The 25548-nt window shown below is 43.6% G+C and overlaps 1 protein-coding gene across 1 annotated transcript in view; it reads right to left on the reverse strand.

The window, feature by feature from the left end:
- The window catches only part of LOC147707493 (CD109 antigen-like), an 899009-nt gene that overhangs the window by 412018 nt on the left and 461443 nt on the right, over positions 1–25548 (reverse strand). The window contains exon 17 of the mRNA XM_086926509.1: positions 989–1061. Coding sequence (XP_086782635.1) covers positions 989–1061 — 73 coding nt within the window. The remainder of the gene's footprint in view (positions 1–988; positions 1062–25548) is intronic.

Here is a 25548-nt window from a genome sequence, read left to right on the forward strand (position 1 = left end):
AAAATAAACTTTTTTTCATTTTTATATTTGGTTAAAGTATGTATAAAGGAACTATTCTGAACCAAGAGGCACTTTAAAGGAGAGATGTCCTCTATGTCCATGGACTTTGTTGTCTGACAACATGAGGGATGCACTTGTTTCAGTCTAGCTGGAGTTATGTTATACAGGGATCTGTGCACAGTTCTACAAATTGGTAGCATATGCAATGAAGCTACTAGCCGTTTAATAAAATATTGCAGTTATAATATTTGCCTGTTCTGATGGACAAACTATTATCATACTTATTTTTCACCTTTAGTATTCTAGGCTAGTGTATAATAAAGATTTGTAAGTACACCACTGTTGTAATGCTTTATTTGGCTTTTAAGGACCAAGCTGGGAAGCCACTTAAACATCACGTTGCAGGGGGCTCTGACCGGTCTACAACAGTCTCTGTAATGACCAATTCCATAGCATAGCCCACAAATGGTTCAACAAAACTCATCAGTTTTCCCAATCTCAGGATCGACAAGCTGTCTATAATGATCAGATAGTTAAGGAAAATCTCCCTGAGGGAAGACTATGTATGTGTTTTCATTCAACATGGAAAGACTCATATGGAGAGCTTACTGGAGTCCACAGACCAAGATGCAAGATTTATGAATAATATGCATAATAACGGCTTATATCCCTGAAACACAATTTGCCCACCAGATCAGGAGAGGAGCATTCTCCTGTATGGGTTTTAGACAAATTCTGTGCTCACTAAAAAGTTTATATTGCATTTTATAGGACACAATGGCCTTGATCACCTGATATCTAAAGTAATACAACAAACAGAGGAATTGAAAGACGTTTGACTTATAAACATTCATGTGTCCTAGCTGTGATTTTATCCAATCAGCAACTTAGCTACATTTTATGGCACATATGCTTGCTGGAGCTGTTGCTTTAACTTTATTGCAACATATGTCTATATATTATTTATTAACCCAACCACAATACTTACAGTCTCGTTCAAATAGATGCCACGTGTCTTCTTTTACAAGGTTTGCATCAGTTAACACCGCAAGGTGACATTTCTGTAGACAAAAAGGACCAGTAATTGATTTTGCAACGTGTGTACTAAGGTTGTAGATACCATCAGACTAGAAATCATTTGGGTCACTATTAAAGACTAGTCTACAATCTTCATCTGTGATGATTATCAGTTTGTTTCCCATAGGAGTTGTGTGGAAGAATGCACATATATCTTCAGAACTAAATATCCAGCATTTTTACCAGCTAAGTCTAAAGTTAGAATACTGAGGCGATAAGAAAATCTAATATATTGTATTAAAATCTATTTACAACATAAAATAGCTCTAACAGTGTTTTGTTTTGGCTGAAAAAATGAACATTAATTTCCTGACCTGAACAATAATGTATTAGCTATGTACTAATTACTATATTAATTACACCAAACGTTTTAACTATATACAAAATCAAAAGAAAAAACAAAAACACAAGCACTTGAACCTGCCAGACATTCGAATGGATGCTGCACCGCCTGAGTAGCCTCTCGCCACTTCCAAGCACCACAGGCCCCTCACAATTCACTACAACATTAGGCAGTATGGTGGGTGTCCGAGATGCGGCTAAGGTGAGAGCAGAGCACAGAGTGTTGAAGTCTTGCTGGCCATGCTGATTGACATTGATAGGGCCGAGTATTCTACACTACGCTGGCAAGTCGAGGGTCCCCCCCATTGAAAGAAAAATGCTGTGGTGTGGCTCAAGAGGATGAGCATATTGAGGAGTGGCCGAGCCAGATAGCCAAAGCTGAATTTGTTTTGTGAAGCTGGTACAGTGTCGCCACAGAGGAGGATGGAGTGAGATTGATGCCAGCAGCAGTTGTGTGCCTCCCACTGCCAGTGGTTTGGTGGCCCCTTTTGGAAGGGTCAAGAATTTAATAGGTGCCTCAAGTGCCCCAAGAGTCATTAAGTAAACATTAAATAGGCAAATTGAGATGCACTTGATGTCTTTGGGGGGCATTAGAAGTGAATTATGGGTGAATCCATGAGATCATCATCTAGCATAGCCTTACCTCAGAGAGGTTTAGAGTCGGTTATGCCAGCTTAAGGGGCCTAAAATTAGATGTATGCAGAATGGGAAGCAGCAGGTGGCTATCTCCAAGTCTGCCTCAAGTGTTTTTAATAATACAGCACCACTTAATGGGGAGATCGCAGCTCCCCCACTAGCCGCTCCTACCACAGTTATCCGCTGAACTGGCCTTGCAGTTGCCACAGCACTAAGGAAAAGATAAATCATGTATTACCTGCAAAATAGTGGAAGGCAACAGGGCTGCGTCCAGTGTTCTCATAGATGAAGCTGCTGATAAAGGTGTGGGGTGGGGGAGAGGCTCGTAGCACCCTTGCCGCACAGCGACCGATTGTTCTGACAGACTGCCAGGTTTCATGGAAGAACACCTTGTGTAGTCTAGGATTGATCAAAGCAATGATGCTGCCAACAATAATGACAATTCTCCATTAATTCTCGAGGGCCAAAAGAATCAGGCATCAAGGTTGATCAGGTCAGTCTCAATGCCTGAGGTTGGTGGGGAGACTATCATTAATTTGGTAGATACCACTTATTGCCAGACCGGAACCTCAGAGAGTGTTAATGTTACTTTGAAACACAAGATGGGGGCAGATCCATGTGTATGCCAAGCAATGGTGTTTGGGGGAAGTATGTGTTCAGGAAAAGACAGTACTACTGACTGTACGACCTTTACTTTGTGAGACTCTAGCTTAATAAACAAACAATGAGAGAAGCCTGTCCGCACAATACATTTAACTACTGTTCACAGTTGGATGCCTCTAGTTCCAGGTTGCTGTTGTTCAAAGAGTTTCTGGGAGAGGTTAAAAGACTTAGGCAACAGCAAGTTGATTTTGAAAATGAGATAAAGCAGTGCCTGGGAATGATAGAGGGTCAAATGACTCAGATTGCGAATCGCTGTGAGAAACTGGAACAGCAGATTTCAAGTTGTGCAGGTAAATTATAAACAGCTCTTACGTTGAATTTAAGACTGGCGAATGAAACCAAATATCTGTACAAAAAGCAGGAATATTTAGAGAACCCCTTGAGGTGATCAAATGTGAGAATTTTAGGGTTGCTTGAAGGGAAAGAAGATACTATGGGCATGGGTGCGTTTGTAGATTGAGTGCTATAATCTTTTGACCTTCCCAAATCTTCACACAATTTGATCACATTGTGGGCACACAGGGTTCCTTCTCATATTCCATGTAAGGATTATTACCCTTATATGATTTTGGTTATCTTCTCTGATTACAGGGTTGAAGAGAAGGTGCAGGACAAGGCAATTAAGGGAAAGACTTTTTCGTAGGCCAAATTAATTAACTTTTAAAATATTTTCAGATATGACTATTGATACAGCATGGAGGTGTAGAGAGTTCAAGAACATGTTTGCATAATTTCAGGCAGCTGCTTTGCAGGCACCCTTGATACACATGTCCAAGCTTAAAGTGTTGTTTAAAGGACACATTTATTTTCTCAGATAGTAGAAGCACAATCATTCATAGCAGACATAAAATGGGGGTTGAGGATTGCTATATGGAACTGATTTTGTGTAACTGTTAAGCCTCCATTTAAGCTACCCAGATTAGCTGGATGGGGAGGGTGAAGGCGAGGGGGCTGAGTAGGTCTCAGAGAAAACAACACCATATCATGGAGTTGGTCACCTACAGGCTGGGAGGGTGTGTGCTTGTGCTGAAGGAAGGGAGGAGCTCCCTCTACAGCCAAGAAGCGAGCAGGGTAAATTGGGTATGAACTATGGAGATGTTGGGTTTCAATGAGAAATATCAGGTTCAGTGCCAAGGGTTCATTATAAATACGTTGTACATGGTTTTAGGGATTTCTGAGGTTTGGCTAGGTGCTGTCAAAATAGGTATGGAAAGACACCAACTACAGTCTCTTATGCTGGTATATGCAATGAACTTTACTGAGGAATATGTTATGCTCTATGATAAAGTTTGCATTTTGGATGAGTTTTTTAGGTGGGATGTATACATTGAACGTATTTTATGAAGCTGCTGCCGAGACTTATAACTTTTCACTTAGCAATTTGCACTTTTGGGTACGCTACAGGCCAGTCCTGTAGCTTTAAGAATTTGCGATTTCTGTTGATATAATGGAGGGGAGCATATGTTGTTCTATGACTTTATTCGATAGAATGTATCATAAAAGTGTACAAGTTCAAACATCAAGTTAAAAACAGAGATACATCCCCCTTTTTCCCCATTGATAGAAAAAACAATGTCGCATTGTCATACATACAGTACAAAAATAGAATTTAAAAAACAATGTGTTTTAAAAACAGTTAAAAAACCCTTAAAAACACAAATTTTAAACATTTATCGAACACTAAAACCCACAACAAAACAGAGGGCATTGCCAGAACTCCACAATCTGCAACTGATGCGCCTATAGGAGCTTGGATCTAACTAACCAAGCCCATCCCAGGTATTTAGCTCTCCCACATACTACACTGGGAACAGAGGTGTCTGATGTAAGAATGCGTAATGCCACCCTATGATGCTTAGTACCTAAGTTGGAGCACACAGGTTTCAACGATCTCCGTCTCGCCTGGCCATATGCTCGACAGGCGAAGAGGAAGTGGGGGATAGATTCTGAGGGGGAAGCGCAACCAGGGCAATATCCTACCCTCTCCCCCAAGGGTTTCCACCCTGCAGTGAAAGCATTCAGAGGTAGTGTGCCGAGCCTAAGCTTCAAATACAATGCCCTATCTCTAGGGGATTCAATGCAGTCTAGGAAGGTATCCAATTTGGGAATGGGCTTGGAGTCTAGGAACTTCTCCGTCAGGGAACCATGCTTCCATGGAGGGGAGCATATGTGTAACGAGCTAAATCATGTTTTTGTATTTTGACCGAAGGGTGGTAGTTTATTGACACAGACTTAACTGGCTGCTGTTGCAGGGATGTGGTTTTTTTGTTTTTAGAAAGAAGTAATGGTGAAGGTGTTTTCCTTTAATGTTAATGGGTTGAACAATGCCAGAAAAAATACAAGCAGTTGAAACTTGAATAAAAAGTCATGACCCTACAGTGCTTTTATTGCAGGTAAGTCATATTCCCCTTAGCAGGTCGACCAAGTTTGATATGTTTAAAACGTGGGACAGTTTTAAATGTTTCTCCTCGGTGGGTGCAGCACACAGAAGAGTAGCTATTCAAACGAGTAAGGGAGCTAAAGTGCAAATTCACAGATGGCAGTCAGGTACGGAAGGACTGTGGTGTTGGGTGGCCTGCACGATCGACTTCTTGTGGGTAACATTAGTTAATTTGTATGCTCCTGTTGAGGATGACCCTGCCCCATTTATTAAACTCTTCTTATCATTAGCAGCAGCTGATGAACCACTGATTGTTGGAGGTGATTCACCTTCCTCTAACAATCAGACCTTAATACTTCTTCTTTGCGGGAAAACAACCTAATAGCAGGGTCTTCTGGGGCATCATAAACAAGCTTAACCAAGGGGCAAAAATCCTACAAGAAGCCGGGGTTGGAGCAGAAACCTGGATCAGACATGTGCAAACCCTATATAGCAATACAAATACAGGTCTCGTTAAAGATTCAGGGGCAGTTAAAGCCAACATGGAGGAACCAAAAGGAGTGACGAAGAAGGACAATTGGAAATCCAACCAGGAAAAACCCCTTAAGGGGTCAACAGACCCAGCTGACTTAATTACCAAAACTGAACTAAGAGGTATAATTTCAAGACTAAAGTCAGAGGGTGCAGCAGGACCAAATGGTCTACCGAATGCGATATTTAAGCATGACCCGGATCTGTGGGCAGAAATTCTAACGCCACTGTTCAATCGAATATACAATCTCGCAGAGATACCCGCCTCTTGGGAGGGAAGTATCATCCACCCAATTTTTAAGCATGGCGATCATCGCAATCCTGCAAATTTTAGACTGATATCCTTACTAGATGTAGAGGCTAAACTCTACGCCTCTTGCATTCTATGTGAATTACAAGTCTGGATATCAGAAACAAAGATCATGCCAAAATTTCAAACAGGCTTCAGGCAAGGAATGGGAACAACAACTAACCTAACCTGCCTGTCTATCCTAACGGACCAAGCAATAGCAAATGGCACTCGCTTGTATGCCTGTTTCATAGACATCAAGTCTGCCTTCGATCGGGTAAACAGAGTGCGCTTGTGGAACAAACTAGAGAGTTGGGGGATGCCTTACCAACTCCTAAGAGCCATCAAAGCACTTCATTACCATACTTGGGTAAGAGTAAAGTTGGGAAATGGTGGCAGTACCACCAGTAGCATCCAAACGCCCCAAGGCTTAAAGCAAGGCTGTGTACTAGCCCCTACCCTTTTTAACCTTTTTCTCTCTGACCTCACAAGCGCGATCGAATCAGCAGACAACCATCCTCCATTTTTGGCAAACAATCCAATATACTATTTACAATATGCCGATGATATTGTATTATTGAGCAAGACACCTATTGGCTTACAAAGAGTTATTAATAAATTAACTCTGTACCTAGAACGGGAAGGCCTAGCACTTAACAAAGAGAAAACTAAAGTGGTCCGCCTAGTTGACCGGCAAAACCTAAAGTACAAATGGATGGCCCAAGGGGCACCAGTGAAAGAACAAGAACACTATAAGTACTTGGGCATTACAATAACAAAAGGAGCAAATTATAAGGACCACAAAATAGCACTCAAAGCAAAAGTACAATCTTTAATCTTCGCTTATCGCTCTCTAAAGGAAAAAATGGACTGCCCCAACTACAATCATTTATTAAAAACAATGGCTGCACAGATTATGCCCACTTTATCTTATGGCTTAGTCACGTGGTGCGATAAGGAGGTGGACCTTTTGAATGAACTACAAATTAAAATTTATAAAGCGGTCTTCAATCTTCCCAAATCTGCTTCAGCCGCACAAGTCAGGCTCGAATTTGGGCTGCAAAATCAGAAGTTCCGGAGCATGAGCGGCTTCGTGAACTTCTGCCACAAACTTAGATCTGCAGATCCAGACTCCTTGGACTGGCTAAGCTGGGAGGAAATTAAAAAACGAGGGGAAACTGAATCCATGAACAATTGGGGAAAGTATTTGACATTCTGCGTGGAAAAGTTAGAGCTAGCAGTCGCTTGGAAATCAGGGACAGATAAAGTAAGTCTAAAAAAATCAGCCAATACGGCAGCAAAATGGAAATCTTTTTTTGAGGACAAAGAGTTATTGGCAAAACGGCGGCATGCCTGGACCATCCTGAACAGCTTCACAACCCCAAAAACACACACATATCTAACATCCCACTTCAGTGGTCACCTTATAGAGTCTTTTACAGCCTATCGGATGGGGATGCATGTCACAAAGGATTTACTACCGTCCTGGAAATCATCACACCAGACGAATCAATGTCGCCTTTGCGGGTACAACACCGAAACACTTGTCCACCTTTTCTGCTTATGTCCGGCCCTGATAAGTCAGAGACGACTCTTATTGAAACCCATCTTTAATGCTCTCAACATTCGATCCTGCAGACACGCAGTCACAAGCTGGCTCGGTGGTTCCAACATAATCCTAGTATGCCGTGGAGTCAAATTCTTGGCAGAAGCAAGAAAACTTTTAGACCTAATAGAATATGAGGACCATCCAGTTCGTGGGCAAACAGGGCCAGCTTAACCCCAGGACCTCACAAGCCCCGCCCCCAAACAAAACAATAGCCGAGAGACAACAATTCTAGTAATTTTTTAATACATTTTGTATCGTTATTTTATTATGCGAATTTTGTAATAATTTTAACTAATTATGCAAATAAAAAACCTTTGACCTTAATACTTCTTCTGTAAAAAGATACAGCCAAAACCTCAAAGTCCAAATATTCTTGGGGAACATCGGAGAATTTTTGGGCTGATTGATCTCTGGAGTACGGCTAATACTTTGAGAATATACATGTTTTTAAACTAGATATAAAACAGAGGTTTGTTTAGATTTTATAATTTTCTAATTTACTCCGAAGTGGGGTTTAAGAACTTACCTAATGTTTTTTTTTAAATATTCCGCTGTGGAGTTAGAAATTGCTTCCGAGGACTTGGGCACTAGACATCAGAGATTATTGTTCAATAAGTGTTACTTAGAAGATGAGAAGTTGGTTGGTTCACGTAAAATGGAGATTGAGAGTGCTTGGTACAAAACAAGAGTTCTGCTTTAATGATATTGTGTTGGATGCCATTACAGCGCACCCGCAAGCATTTGTGATTTCTAGGGCTAAAGCCCCGTTTAATAACCTAAGGGAAGAAGAAATCAGTTTGTAGAATAGTGTCAACTGTGAGCATGGAAAGTTTCTCCAGAATAGCTCTGAAAGAAATAGGAAAGCATTGGGGGATGCAAAAGCTGATCATTGGGACCATTCTTATGCAAAGAACTATGTACAAAATGCAACTTATTTACAAAAGATGTACAAAGAAAGACATTTTTGCGTGAAGTTTCTGGCCTGGCAAGCGTGCAAACGGCCTTTGTGCTATAAAGTTGATGCTGTGAAGTGTCCCAAAACAGGGAGATCTTGAATATCAGATGAAGAGATTAATGCAACTTTTGAGAAAATGTTAGCAATATTTATAATACCTCTCTCAATGTAAATTTATCTGAATTGAAATGCTTCCTGGACTGCCTTCTAATGGCAGTTCTTTCAGAGAAAGATAGAAGATTTATGGATAGCCCCTTTTCTTTGGTTGAGTTGGAGAAGGTCTGTCCGGATAAAACGTTTTTGGCCCTGATGGATTGCCTGCCAAATTGTATAGGACCTTTTCAGCAGTTTGAAACACATTTATTGGAAGTTGCCAATTTTATTTATAAGGGGAGTTCACCTTCACATCCTTCAGGTTAGGGAGTGTAGTCAGCTCCCTCAGAAAGGGAAAGAACCCTGCCAAACACATTCCTATTGTCTGATCATGTTTTTAAATTCGAACAATATAATTATAATGAAGCTGACAGAAAATAGAATTAACAAACTGGCAATCCATGGGGATCAAAATGGCTTCATTGCCAGGGGGCAATTGAGCACCAACACTAATTATTTAATAGAGGCTTTGGATATGTTTGCAATTATCCAGTTCCCTGTGGCAATCATTTTGTTAGGCGCAGGAAAGGCACTTCATCTTGTAATCTGGGAATCCCTTTTGGTATACTAAGAAATCTTGGATTATCTTCCCAGACTACAGGTTTTATAAAAAAGGATCTATTCCAACGTGGAAGCTAGGTTAATTTTAAACTTTACTGAAATAGGTACTGTTAGGTTCAGCATGAAATAAGGCAAGGCTGTCCACTTTCGCCAGTTCTTTCTGGCTTTTTATTGAGCCTTTGGCCTTAGCAATTTAGAGCGACAGAATAACACGAGAGCCTATACCTTCAATGGCAAAAATTAAGGTATACACTGATGATGTCACGCTTTTATTGGGCCCTAAGCAAGTGCAGGAACGAGTGTCTGATATTCTTTTAGCTTTCCAAACACTGGGAGGATATAAGGTGCATAAACCAAAACCCAATGCCATTTTGAGTATTTGTACAGCAGAGGAGCTCTTGCCAGAGCTTAGAGGTTGTGTGCAGTCTCGGCCTACGCATTATTTCGGGGTATATTTTACGAATTATATGATTTGAATTATAGACCGCTTTTAACCAAAGGTAAAGGTTTATTAACCAGATGGGTGCCGCTTCCTCTTCAACGCTTAGGGTGGGTTGCTTACATAAAAATGGAAGCTCTCCCATTATTTAATTTTTTATTGTAGCTGCCCCATGCACAATCAGTTGTAAAGTGTTTGCAAATGTAAATTCGATGATCTATTCTTTCCTGTGGAAGAAAGCCAACCCAAGAATAGGACTGAGCACTTTATATGGGATTACAGAGAAAGTGGGGGTTAGTCCTCCCTAGTTTTAAGATTTATTATTTTGCACACTTTGCACAGTATATGCTTAGGTGGATTTCTGAAACTGGATGATTTTCTGCAGAATGATCGATTAAAAACTTGGTGTGAGATCGAGCCACACATAACCAGTGAGAAGATGTGGCTGCACTGGTCCTACAGGACCCTGATTGGGGTATTACATAGCACAAATCCCACGGTTTTGTCAGACAAGTAGGAGCTTGTGCTAAATCTAACTGATGATTCAGACATGAAGAAAATAGGCCTTTGGAATTGATATTTACTCTCCTGTACAAAAGTGGATATGTATGATCAGATTTCGATGTAATGGATCAGGTGGAGGAACGTGGTAATACCGAAAGATGTTGGTTAGTTAATTATTGAAATTTTTCTGCTTTAAGGGGCTAACTTTTGTAAAATTCAATTGTTTGCAAAATGGTTGATCCATAGGACATCACAGTTTTTAAATAAAATAAATCGGATTCTCATAACCAATATTTTAGGTATGACATGATAGATGGGGAGGGCTCACATAATATGGTACTGTGGTAAGCTGGGTAATTTTTGGTAGGGTATCTATAAATTATTAGAAAATCAGCTGAAAATCCAAATACCACACCCCGCGCTGGCACTTGTGGGCCCTTTTTTAATGAGTAATTCCCTCCCCCGCCGCTGCTGCCCCGCCACCCTGCCACCTTTTATTGTCAGCAGCGGTGACTGAAATAGTGCTGAGATTTAGGATGAAGGTTGTGCGGAGATGCAGCATAACACATTTCTGTGCCTACTTATATTTGTAGGTGTTAAAATATAAAAGCCATAACTACTGATTTTGCCATTTAATTTCTTTTTTGCTTATCCACAGAACTCCAATAGAATGGCAGAAAATACTATATTTAAGACATGATTCGTTTAATTGTTGTTTTAAAATATTATTACTATTTGTTTAAGCACTTTTAAGATTACAGAAAATACTATACATAAAGAGCTTGAGAAACACAGTTAAATGTGCAAATATCTAGGACACGAGTGTGAGCTCTTCGATACTGCCTTAAACAGGAATTCAGTACAAGCTCAAAAGTCTCACGTTGGGTCCACATTAACCAGGTTTATTATGTTTTGAATATAACATTTTCATTTTAACAACGTATATGGAGGATTAGCAGTACCATTTATTTGAAGAGAAACACGGATGTGTTCATGTGTTTATTTTGAGTAATACATTTCCCTTTATGTAGTTGCTGTTCAGCATTCATTCATGATCTTGGCTCAAGGTGGCAGAGCACATTAAGCAGTGCCACCTTATTCCTCAACTTCAGCTTGCATGAAACTCCACAGCTACGAAAGTGGCAGAGCTTTATATATATATATATATATATATATATATATATATATATATATATATATATATATATATATATTCAACTTTTTGTTGAAATAAACATGCTGTTTCCCATGGAATCCTCTCAGGCCTCTGATCTCTTCTTTCCGGAGCGATTTTCCTCATGTTTTCTGCACCGGCCAGAGGTGCAGCACAGAGGCCCTGCTGCGCAAAGTGACACCGAACTGTTACTGGCATCATACTGTTTTGCGGCTATTTTGAAGTTCGGGGTACCGAGAAGTCCGGTGTCCGCCAAAACCATCAGGATAGCTAAAGCAGTTGGAGGTATTTTACCACCAGTTGGGAGTTATGGCGTACATGGCTATCCCTGCTCACTCACTTACCTGATGGGACAGGCTGCAGCAGTACGATAGGACCCAAGGGAGCTGTATGCGGACTTCGGCATTGTTTGGGGACTCATCCGCCATGACCTGCAACAGACCAACAAGCTCGCTGGCAAAGACACTTGCTCCCACATACACCGCCGACCCAGTTGCAACCACATTGTGCACTCTGGGAATTGTAGTTCCGTTCACTTGATCACGAACATGCAATAGGTGAGCGATATTTACTAGGGGGAGGAGCCTGTTGAACTCGACCTCAAGAGGAGCAGGTGTGGGATACCGGAATGAATGACTCTTTTGTGTTGGGCGATGAAGAAGGCATGGAGCCGAAATGCATCCGCCGCCACTTTTTGTTGAAATAAACATGCTGTTTCCCATGGAATCCTCTCAGGCCTCTGATCTCTTCTTTCCGGAGCGATTATATATATATTATATATATATATATATATATATACATATACATATATATATACACATACACACATATATATATATATATATATATACATACTGAAAAAACCATAGGTTTCGCACACATAGTTAAAAATTTGCATTTAAAAAACCTTAGAAATTCACTGAAAAAACCATAGGTTTCACAGACGTTATAGTTAAAAATTAGCATTTAAAAAAACCTTGGAAATTCACTGAAAAACCATAGGTTTCAAACATGTTATAGTTAGCTGGACATTTCACTAATACAAAAGCATTGAAATTCCCCCGTTATAGTTAACTATAACTCGCGCGCCCGCAATGCACTGCTGATGACATCACATATTACATCACTCATGACATGGTCAGTGACATAACTCATGACACACGCCCGGGGACCCCCACTTCCCAGGGGCACTAATATGCAAATAGGGGGGTCCGTTACTGTCTTTGCCCCGGGGGGGTGCGGGTCCCTGGGGCTGCGGGGGGCCGTGTGCCCCCGCGCTACCATAATAACTTTGCCCCTGGGATGGATTGGGCCCCCCCACACTTTTTTAAATATGCCCCCAGGATTTGGTCCCCCCGGGGGCTAATTTTAAAAAAATAACACCGCTTTTTTTTTTAACGGGGTACGCGTACTGTGATTTAAAAATAAATAATATTTTTGGGCCTTGGGGGTCCTTGTGGGACGGTCAGGGTGTATCTACCCTGCCCCCTTTGCGTGTTTTGCATGCTTGTTTTCAGCTTTCTTGTGCCTCGGTTCTACCGAGGCGCAAGATAGCTGCCAATGCTTCCTGGTTAGGAGTGTTGACAGACAGTTGACATCCAATCAGCATGCAGCTCATGCTCGGGAAGCTTACCGTAACACCTCCAATATATACTCATGATTTTACTTATGATTTTCTCAGGAACTACTGAATGGATTTACACCATTTAACAAAAAGGCGCATCTGCGAACAGAACTCTATTTTTTTGCCAAGTTTGGTTAATTCCGTTCAGCCATTCGGGCTGTAGCCCCGCATAAGGTGCTATGGAAAATTGCATGGGGAAAACACGTATTGGGACCCCCCTTTTTTCTCGGCCCCTGCTTCACGAATCTCCCCCAAACTTTCAGGGAAGGAGGGGAGCAGGTCATTTTCTTAGAGAAATTTGCGAAGATTCGTCCACCGGCGCCAAAGTTATTCCAAATAGAATGTTTCGGGTTTTCTATGGAAAGTAGGTTTTAACTATAACTACGCAACCGCCAGTAGGATATATATATATATATTCCTTTTTTACCATATGGAAAGAAGCACGCCGACCAGGCATCAGGATTCAAGGTACTGGTTTATTCAGGCAAAGTGGCAGCACTGTATGCAAATGTCAAATCCACTCGTTTGGGCTTTGGTCTGCCATGTAAGCACTTCATGAAAGGTTCTAAGGCACAATGTCCAGACGCGTTTCAAGAACTCCTCGTTCTCTTTCTCAATGGCGTTTGTGCTGACTAGAGTTCATGTTCCCACCCATTCACTTTAAAGGTCCTGCCCCGAAGTGGGCGTGGCGCATTGCATCTTGGGACCTGTAGTGCAGGGTCTGTCACACTCACCGTTAATACGTCGAACTCTAGCACAATGTCTCATTTTAACACCCAGTGGTTACACGTTAAAGCTTATCTTGCAGCATGTCGACCAATGTCCTGAAATTTGCATCCATTTCACGCTTGCATCCTTTTTCGTGATTTTGTAAAGATCATGAATGATTGCTTCCTGGAACATATCAATTTTGTTCCCTGGTGTCAGTTGCGGATAGAACTAGGGCAGGAAATCAATCAAAATAAAAAATCCAAACAACATAATCCCCACCTGGGAATCACTTCGCCATAAGCAGGCCTGCCGGCGCAACCTTGTGAACTACAAGACCCACGAACCCCATGGCAAGGACACAATTAAATTAACCCCATTATTTCCAACCAGCCCACTGGAGGGCTATATTGGAAACTAACTCGGTCAAACATCTCCCACCTGAACTTCATAACCCAGAATCCTGAAGGGTGGGACTTGATGCAATGACCATGTGATACTAACTGTGATGGGTTTACACATGAATGTCTCCGTGAAAACAACGGAAACAACAGCAGACTGATTGAACTACATAACCCAGAATTCTGAAGGGTGGGATTTGTTGCATTGACCTTGTGATATTAACCACGCCCACCTGGGCGGTAACTTTTTGTGTTTCAGGAAATGTGGTTTGTTTATATATCTGTGACAATGCACTTTTCAAACTGACCGTGACCAAGACAGCGGAGGCTGTCGAAACGTGTTGGTTGTTGCCTTGGTTTTGTTTGACACCCCATGGATTGGAATAAACAACTTTGAAACTAACCTCTTTGTGAATTATATTGGGTAAATTGCGACTCCAGGATTTCCTTCCGTGGAAGGAATCGTTGTTTGGATAAAGTAGCGGTTGGGCTCAACCGCAGGAGTAACGCGGCCACACCTAGCAGCGCCTACCGGGAAAGAAAGGGAGCCATATGGTTTGATTTGTCATTTTCCCGAGGTGCTCGCCGGTGAAACAACATTGCATCATCTCATCTCATTGCGGATCAAGGACTAAAGTGGACGGAAGAGAGTGGACCCACACCTATCACGGAGATCCGAGGTAAGAGTGTGTGGACCCCGAGTACGCCCGCTTATGACCCCTTGTATCTTTTGAAAAAAGATTGTTGAATGAAGAACGTCTAAAATCACAATAGAATGAGAAAACCGGTTACGTGTCATAATTGTATATTCCCAAGTGAATCAGAACAGTGATAGCATATCGATTAATTGGCAATAAGAAATATCACACTACAGATATAGCCAAAATAAAGAAACGCAAACTTTCTGTTCTCACTGGAAATACTAAGTAAACCCAATACCATCACGAGGCTCAAAGAATTTCAAGGAACAAACTTGAAAGAAAATAAATATTCTGACATAAAGGGGAAAGTCAAAACCAAGCATAAGATGGATAAACAGGATGCAAAAAGGAAGGAACACATAACAACAATGTTTGAAAAAGATAAAATCAACGTACCCGCAGTAATCAATAAAGACAAAAGATAAAGACAAAGGGAAAAACGATATAAAGGACAAATTAAGATCATGGGAAAAACTAAACAAAAAAGAAATCAACAAATCATGGGAATTGATAACACTACAAAAATATTTGGAAGTAGGAAGAGTACCTCGAGGTCTACGTAACTTAACAATGCCGAGCCAACAAGATGTCACAAATGACTTGTTACAAGAGTGGGGGGAACATTCCCTCAATTCATCGTTGGGATTCATTAAAATCTTAGTAAAACATATAGAAATTGCTTTGAACAAAATAAAGGAACAACTAAGAATCCTAGAAAAAGAAATAGATGGTTTGAAACTAAACCCGGAAATGACCAAATTCAAGGAAGATCTCAGCAAACAAATCGAAAAACACGAAGAAACAGTAAGAGAAAGAAAACAAACTAAATTTATAAGGGATGCAAACGACTATGCACATGGACGTATCTTCACATTTGCCCGAAAATACGATTCGTTTAAACAACAAACTGATAACTCAAACATATCCTCATCGAGCTTATCCTCCCTCACATCAGCAGAACTGAGTGACGATGACTCCATCACAGACCCAGCACAGAAGGCTTTTTTAGGGGATATGCGCCTCGTTCTCAACCAACGCCAGTGGGAACAACATCGGGGGGCGCAGAGATTCACACGAGGCAGAGGCAGAGGAAGAGGGAGATCCTGGCAATCCAGAACCCCAAAACCCCAACAAGAAGGAGCAGAAGGAGAACATTCTACAAACGCAAGAATAGGCACGGAAACACGGGGGATGAAACAAAAGAGGGGCAAATAAATGAAGAACTACAAATAACCAACCTCTCAAAAAGAGAAATAACACCAGCAGAAATCTCGGTTCTTAAGAAAGGGATTAACTTCTGCCCCACTCAACGTATGAACATGGCTCAAACGCGAATTGATATTTATTTATATATCAGAAAGATCAAATTGGCAAAGTTTTTTATGGAAAAACCTAACAAACCCAAACTAACAAAACCTCAAGCAGAAATTACTTCTACTCTCCTAGCAAAAGAAGCGGAAGCATACCTGACATTGATAAATTTAAATGAAGAAGAAGGCAACAGTATCACTCTAAACAAAGCCATACCACAATTGGGCTACAAAGCAACACAAACGCCACTGCTGGAGCTATTGACCACAAAAGCTTATCACAAATGGATGTTTAGAATGAAGCATAAACAACCTGCATATTTAGCAACTGGGAATTTTATTCCTCTTTCGAATTTTTTTTCTTTTGTTTGTAACATAATATTTTCAGTGCATGGAAGAAACAAACAATTATTATATACAATGAACAATAATGACATATAGAGAAATATTTACACACTCACAACATACATGGCCTTCCAGTTGTACAAAAACATTCATACACAACGAACAGTGAAATGATCACAATACAACAAACAGAAAATTCACAAAAGAAAACCACGTACCACAATTGGGAGCAGGCTCAAGCAAAATGAAAGCCAAATCAAAGTTCTATCCGCAACTGACACCAGGGAACAAAATTGATATGTTCCAGGAAGCAATCATTCATGATCTTTACAAAATCACGAAAACTAAATGCAAAGACAACCTAACAATTCAAGAAAGAGAAGCCATTCAATCCCTAAACAGCGACACCAGCTTCGAAATAAAAATTGTGGACAAAGGGGGTAACGTGGTCCTGAGGGACAGGGACCTGTACACCACAGAGGCCATGGAACAACTTAACAACCCAGAATACTATGAGAAATTAAACTCAAACCCGCTGGAAAAAATCAAAAAGGAATTTGACAAAACTTGAGTGAATGGGAAATGAATGGTCTATTGAATTACGATGAAAAGAAATACCTTACTGTCGACTTCCCTAAAATGGCAACAATATACTTTTTGCCCAAGATCCACAAAAACCCCACGAAACCACCAGGGAGACCCATTGTGTCAGCCAAGGGATCTTTGTTCGAGCCCCTAGCTAACTACATTGACTATTTTCTAAATCCCTTTGTACAAAAACTGAAATCCTATCTAAGGGATACAACTGACTTTTTATGCATGTTAAAAGAACCAACTTGGCAACCTGAATTCCTCCTGATCACTATGGATGTGACGGCTTTATATACAAACATTGATAATGACTTGGGTATAAATGCTTGCAAATACTTTCTCCAAGAATGCAATATTCATTTCAGAGATCACAATAACATGCTCATGGAAATGATCATCAAATCACTCACCAACAATATCTTCCTATTTGGAGATCTGATCTTTCGACAAAAAAATGGAGCCGCAATGGGCTTTTCATACAGCCCTAGCTATGCTTGTATCGCCATGGGTTGGTGGGAGGAGACAGTCGCGTGGAATGAAAAATATTTGGAACACACTCAACACATTGTGTCATGGAAAAGGTTTATCGATGACCTGTTCATCGTATGGGACGACAGTGACGAAAGATTCCTTGAATACTTTGAAATATTGAACACTGAAACACCCTGTCTGAAATTCACCCACAATATAAGTAAAACTAAAGCCATCTTCCTAGACACAGAAGTGTACATTAAGGATAACCGCATTGAGACAACCTTCCATCGAAAAAGCACAGCTACAAATGCAACCTTGGAAGCAACCAGCTTCCATCAACAATCTCTAATCGAACGCATACCCTATGGAGAATTCCTCCGCTTGAGAAGAATCTGCAGCGAGGAAAGGGAATGGAACAAACAGAGCAAGAATACCATTCAAAGATTTACCAAAAGAAAATACAACCAAAAAGTGGTTCAAAGCTGTTGGGATAGAGCGAATCAAAAACCCAGAATGGAATGCTTACAACAAAAAACCAGAGAAACCAGTCAGGAAGAGGAACCTATCAGGCTAATCCTGAATTATAGCCAGGAGTCAAAAAGAATTAACCAGATCTTAAAAAAGAACTGGAAAATCCTTCAGTTGGACCCAGTAATCGGTAAGAAAATTGGCAATCACCCTGTAATCACTTACAGAAGAGCTACAAACCTACAAGACCAGCTAATACACAGCCATTACAAAACATCAATCCTCAAGAAAGTATGGCTAAAAACCAAAGACTTCATCAAATGTTATAATTGCAAAGCATGTGAGATTTCCAAACCGACAACCCAAATATCCATGCCAAACAAAAAAACATGGCAAATCAGGGAATGCATCACGTGCAACAGCCATTACACTGTATACATGATTGAATGTGCCTGCAAACTGAGATATATTGGAAGCACCATATGCGAACTTAAAAAACGCATCCTGGAACATGCGCGTGCGACAACACACAAAGACAGAAACAACGCAGTCGCAAAGCATATGGAGAGCCATCACCAGGGGGACTGGAAACAGTTACGCTTTTGGGGCATCGAAACAATGACTCCCTCAGAAAGAGGAGGACACAATAAGAAAATACTGCGGCAAAAAGAGTCAAGGCACATACTAAACTTTAGGACAATGACCCCCTTTGGCCTTATCCAATCGGAGGAACTGTACATACACCTGTGAAAAGTCCAAAGGTCTTGAATCTCCACCAAAAACAATCCTAATCCTGAAAAACAATCCCGTTTACAGACAATTTTAATTGACAATTTCACAACTTTTTTTCACAAACCAAACCGAAGATCAAAACAAACCAAAATCACAATATCTGCCAAATAAATCAACCATTCTAAGCCCACTGGAGGGCAGGAAATCAACCAAAATAAAAAATCTAAACAACATAATCCCCACCTGGGAATCACTTCGACATAAGCAGGCCTACCGGCGCAACCTTGTGAACTACAAGACCCACAAACCCCATGGCAAGGACACAATTAAATTAACCCCATTATTTCCAACCAGCCCACTGCGGGGCTATATTGGAAACTAACTCGGTCAAACATCTCCCACCCGGCAAAGACAGAATAAATAAACCTATTGACTGATGCGTAGACACATGAATGCCTCCGTGAAATAACGGAACCAACAATATAATATTTGAACTACATAACCCAGAATACTGAAGGGTGGGACTTGATGCAATGACCATGTGATACTAACTGTGATGGGTTTACACATGAATGTCTCCGTGAAAACAACGGAAACAACAGCAGACTGATTGAACTACATAACCCAGAATTCTGAAGGGTGGGATTTGTTGCATTGACCTTGTGATATTAACCACGCCCACCTGGGCGGTAACTTTTTGTGTTTCAGGAAATGTGGTTTGTTTATATATCTGTGACAATGCACTTTTCAAACTGACCGTGACCAAGACAGCGGAGGCTGTCGAAACGCGTTGGTTGTTGCCTTGGTTTTGTTTGACACCCCATGGATTGGAATAAACAACTTTGAAACTAACCTCTTTGTGAATTATATTGGGTAAATTGCGACTCCAGGATTTCCTTCCGTGGAAGGAATCGTTGTTTGGATAAAGTAGCGGTTGGGCTCAACCACAGGAGTAACGCGGCCACACCTAGCAGCGCCTACCGGGAAAGAAAGGGAGCCATATGGTTTGATATATATATTTATATATATATTGTCGCTCCAGGTTGTCCACCTCTTGAGTAGCACACGAGCAGCAGCTTTATTTATGTGTAGGTGAGGGCGGGGATCCGCTTGTAGACGCCGCTCCGTAATGGATCTGCCCGACGCGTTTCGAAGCTCCATCTGCTTCTCTTCAGGGGCTTTAACGGAAGCGGTGTGCGCACCCGTTACACTTCTCCAATTTCATATAACTCACCCGCCGATGGGAGGCTCCAATGAGACTTCTGGGAAGTGTAGTGCGGAAATCACACAATCAAGTCCTGTATGGACTCCACAAGTGGGCCCGTCCTCGATCCCATGTACGGCTGCTACTTCACTGCCGTGACCCCCACGTTAACGGGGTGGTGCATACTCCGCGGCTGGACTGCTGCGTGTAAATTGTCGCTCCAGGTTGTCCACCTCTTGAGTAGCACACGAGCAGCAGCTTTATTTATGTGTAGGTGAGGGCGGGGATCCGCTTGTAGACGCCGCTCCGTAATGGATCTGCCCGACGCGTTTCGAAGCTCCATCTGCTTCTCTTCAGGGGCTTTAACGGAAGTCTCACATGTGGAGCTGCGCGATGGATGAGGACAGGAGTGATGTTTGGGGGCTCATGTTAGAGCCTTTGGAACGAGCAGTAATTTGAAAGTGCATCCATCCAGGATAATATGGACTACATCTCCCACAAGCACTTGCTTGGTTTCATAAAGGGAGACGGTAGACGTCGTGCACTTTACTGCTGGCCCCTGATGAGGAAAATAAATTTCCGAAACGCGTCGGGCCTATTACAAGCACGCAACTGCCCATACCAACTAACGCCTTGGGGAAGGCGCACGCAGGCTCGAGTGCTACCCGTTTCTTGGACAACCCCACGGAGCGGAATATATTAGCGGCGGTCCTGCCGCTGGGTAGCATCACCCCGAAGAAACGGGGGCCACGAGACCCTCTATCCAAGGAGTCTCACATGTGGAGCTGCGCGATGGATGAGGACAGGAGTGATGTTTGGGGGCTCATGTTAGAGCCTTTGGAACGAGCAGTAATTTGAAAGTGCATCCATCCAGGATAATATGGACTACATCACCCACAAGCACTTGCTTGGTTTCATAAAGGGAGACGGTAGACGTCGTGCACTTTACTGCTGGCCCCTGATGAGGAAAATAAATTTCCGAAACGCGTCGGGCCTATTACAAGCACGCAACTGCCCATACCAACTAACGCCTTGGGGAAGGCGCACGCAGGCTCGAGTGCTACCCGTTTCTTGGACAACCCCACGGAGCGGAATATATTAGCGGCGGTCCTGCCGCTGGGTAGCATCACCCCGAAGAAACGGGGGCCACGAGACCCTCTATCCAAGGAGTCTCACATGTGGAGCTGCGCGATGGATGAGGACAGGAGTGATGTTTGGGGGCTCATGTTAGAGCCTTTGGAACGAGCAGTAATTTGAAAGTGCATCCATCCAGGATAATATGGACTACATCACCCACAAGCACTTGCTTGGTTTCATAAAGGGAGACGGTAGACGTCGTGCACTTTACTGCTGGCCCCTGATGAGGAAAATAAATTTCCGAAACGCGTCGGGCCTATTACAAGCACGCAACTGCCCATACCAACTAACGCCTTGGGGAAGGCGCACGCAGGCTCGAGTGCTACCCGTTTCTTGGACAACCCCACGGAGCGGAATATATTAGCGGCGGTCCTGCCGCTGGGTAGCATCACCCCGAAGAAACGGGGGCCACGAGACCCTCTATCCAAGGAGTCTCACATGTGGAGCTGCGCGATGGATGAGGACAGGAGTGATGTTTGGGGGCTCATGTTAGAGCCTTTGGAACAAGCAGTAATTTGAAAGTGCATCCATCCAGGATAATATGGACTACATCTCCCACAAGCACTTGCTTGGTTTCATAAAGGGAGACGGTAGACGTCGTGCACTTTACTGCTGGCCCCTGATGAGGAAAATAAATTTCCGAAACGCGTCGGGCCTATTACAAGCACGCAACTGCCCATACCAACTAACGCCTTGGGGAAGGCGCACGCAGGCTTGAGTGCTACCCGTTTCTTGGACAACCCCACGGAGCGGAATATATTAGCGGCGGTCCTGCCGCTGGGTAGCATCACCCCGAAGAAACGGGGGCCACGATACCCTCTATCCAAGGAGTCTCACATGTGGAGCTGCACGATGGATGAGGACAGGAGTGATGTTTGGGGGCTCATGTTAGAGCCTTTGGAACGAGCAGTAATTTGAAAGTGCATCCATCCAGGATAATATGGACTACATCTCCCACAAGCACTTGCTTGGTTTCATAAAGGGAGACGGTAGACGTCGTGCACTTTACTGCTGGCCCCTGATGAGGAAAATAAATTTCCGAAACGCGTCGGCCCTATTACAAGCACGCAACTGCCCATACCAACTAACGCCTTGGGGAAGGCGCACGCAGGCTCGAGTGCTACCCGTTTCTTGGACAACCCCACGGAGCGGAATATATTAGCGGCGGTCCTGCCGCTGGGTAGCATCACCCCGAAGAAACGGGGGCCACGAGACCCTCTATCCAAGGAGTCTCACATGTGGAGCTGCGCGATGGATGAGGACAGGAGTGATGTTTGGGGGCTCATGTTAGAGCCTTTGGAACGAGCAGTAATTTGAAAGTGCATCCATCCAGGATAATATGGACTACATCTCCCACAAGCACTTGCTTGGTTTCATAAAGGGAGACGGTAGACGTCGTGCACTTTACTGCTGGCCCCTGATGAGGAAAACAAATTCCGAAACGCGTCGGGCCTATTACAAACACGCAACTGCCCATACCAACTAACGCCTTGGGGAAGGCGCACGCAGGCTCGAGTGCTACCCGTTTCTTGGACAACCCCACGGAGCGGAATATATTAGCGGCGGTCCTGCCGCTGGGTAGCATCACCCCGAAGAAACGGGGGCCACAAGACCCTCTATCCAAGGAGTCTCACATGTGGAGCTGCGCGATGGATGAGGACAGGAGGGATGTTTGGGGGCTCATGTTAGAGCCTTTGGAACGAGCAGTAATTTGAAAGTGCATCCATCCAGGATAATATGGACTACATCTCCCACAAGCACTTGCTTGGTTTCATAAAGGGAGACGGTAGACGTCGTGCACTTTACTGCTGGCCCCTGATGAGGAAAATAAATTTCCGAAACGCGTCGGGCCTATTACAAGCACGCAACTGCCCATACCAACTAACGCCTTGGGGAAGGCGCACGCAGGCTCGAGTGCTACCCGTTTCTTGGACAACCCCACGGAGCGGAATATATTAGCGGCGGTCCTGCCGCTGGGTAGCATCACCCCGAAGAAACGGGGGCCACGAGACCCTCTATCCAAGGAGTCTCACATGTGGAGCTGCACGATGGATGAGGACAGGAGTGATGTTTGGGGGCTCATGTTAGAGCCTTTGGAACGAGCAGTAATTTGAAAGTGCATCCATCCAGGATAATATGGACTACATCTCCCACAAGCACTTGCTTGGTTTCATAAAGGGAGACGGTAGACGTCGTGCACTTTACTGCTGGCCCCTGATGAGGAAAATAAATTTCCGAAACGCGTCGGGCCTATTACAAGCACGCAACTGCCCATACCAACTAACGCCTTGGGGAAGGCGCACGCAGGCTCGAGTGCTACCCGTTTCTTGGACAACCCCACGGAGCGGAATATATTAGCGGCGGTCCTGCCGCTGGGTAGCATCACCCCGAAGAAACGGGGGCCACGAGACCCTCTATCCAAGGAGTCTCACATGTGGAGCTGCGCGATGGATGAGGACAGGAGTGATGTTTGGGGGCTCATGTTAGAGCCTTTGGAACGAGCAGTAATTTGAAAGTGCATCCATCCAGGATAATATGGACTACATCTCCCACAAGCACTTGCTTGGTTTCATAAAGGGAGACGGTAGACGTCGTGCACTTTACTGCTGGCCCCTGATGAGGAAAATAAATTTCCGAAACGCGTCGGGCCTATTACAAGCACACAACTGCCCATACCAACTAACGCCTTGGGGAAGGCGCACGCAGGCTCGAGTGCTACCCGTTTCTTGGACAACCACACGGAGCGGAATATATTAGCGGCGGTCCTGCCGCTGGGTAGCATCACCCCGAAGAAACGGGGGCCACGAGACCCTCTATCCAAGGAGTCTCACATGTGGAGCTGCGCGATGGATGAGGACAGGAGTGATGTTTGGGGGCTCATGTTAGAGCCTTTGGAACGAGCAGTAATTTGAAAGTGCATCCATCCAGGATAATATGGACTACATCTCCCACAAGCACTTGCTTGGTTTCATAAAGGGAGACGGTAGACGTCGTGCACTTTACTGCTGGCCCCTGATGAGGAAAACAAATTTCCGAAACGCGTCGGGCCTATTACAAGCACGCAACTGCCCATACCAACTAACGCCTTGGGGAAGGCGCACGCAGGCTCGAGTGCTACCCGTTTCTTGGACAACCCCACGGAGCGGAATATATTAGCGGCGGTCCTGCCGCTGGGTAGCATCACCCCGAAGAAACGGGGGCCACGAGACCCTCTATCCAAGGAGTCTCACATGTGGAGCTGCGCGATGGATGAGGACAGGAGGGATGTTTGGGGGCTCATGTTAGAGCCTTTGGAACGAGCAGTAATTTGAAAGTGCATCCATCCAGGATAATATGGACTACATCTCCCACAAGCACTTGCTCGGTTTCATAAAGGGAGACGGTAGACGTCGTGCACTTTACTGCTGGCCCCTGATGAGGAAAATAAATGTCCGAAACGCGTCGGGCCTATTACAAGCACGCAACTGCCCATACCAACTAACGCCTTGGGGAAGGCGCACGCAGGCTCGAGTGCTACCCGTTTCTTGGACAATCCCACGGAGCGGAATATATTAGCGGCGCTCCTGCCGCTGGGTAGCATCACCCCGAAGAAATGGGGGCCACGAGACCCTCTATCCAAGGAGTCTCACATGTGGAGCTGCGCGATGGATGAGGACAGGAGTGATGTTTGGGGGCTCATGTTAGAGCCTTTGGAACGAGCAGTAATTTGAAAGTGCATCCATCCAGGATAATATGGACTACATCTCCCACAAGCACTTGCTTGGTTTCATAAAGGGAGACGGTAGACGTCGTGCACTTTACTGCTGGCCCCTGATGAGGAAAATAAATTTCCGAAACGCGTCGGGCCTATTACAAGCACGCAACTGCCCATACCAACTAACGCCTTGGGGAAGGCGCACGCAGGCTCGAGTGCTACCCGTTTCTTGGACAACCCCACGGAGCGGTGTGTATGTATATATATATATATATATATATATATATATATATATATATATATATAGCTCCGTGGGGTTGTCCAAGAAACGGGTAGCACTCGAGCCTGCGTGCGCCTTCCCCAAGGCGTTAGTTGGTATGGGCAGTTGCGTGCTTGTTATAGGCCCGACGCGTTTCGGAAATTTATTTTCCTCATCAGGGGCCAGCAGTAAAGTGCACGATGTCTACCGTCTCCCTTTATGAAACCAAGCAAGTGCTTGTGGGGTTGTCCGAGAAACGGGTAGCACTCGATATATATATATATATATATATTTTTTATATATCCCAACAAACAGTTGCCTGCTATGATGGAGCCACACACAGGTACGTTTCTATAGCCAACTTTAAATGGAGGGGTACAATGCGCAGCTACAGCAGAAGCGCCTCATGAAGAGTAATGTCCTGCCCAACACGTTTCATGCAGGATAGCCCTTTCTCAAGGGCTGCGGGCATCTTCATGAATGCAAGACATAGCAGTTTTTTCGGCACCATTTTCAAGAGTTCACTCCCCCCGCCAAAAGGGAGTGGCCACCCGCATGGCCTGATGGTTGCTGTAGTGCCAAAGTAT

Source organism: Lissotriton vulgaris, chromosome 6, assembly GCF_964263255.1.
Source record: "Lissotriton vulgaris chromosome 6, aLisVul1.2, whole genome shotgun sequence".
Classification (NCBI taxonomy): Eukaryota; Metazoa; Chordata; class Amphibia; order Caudata; family Salamandridae; genus Lissotriton; species Lissotriton vulgaris.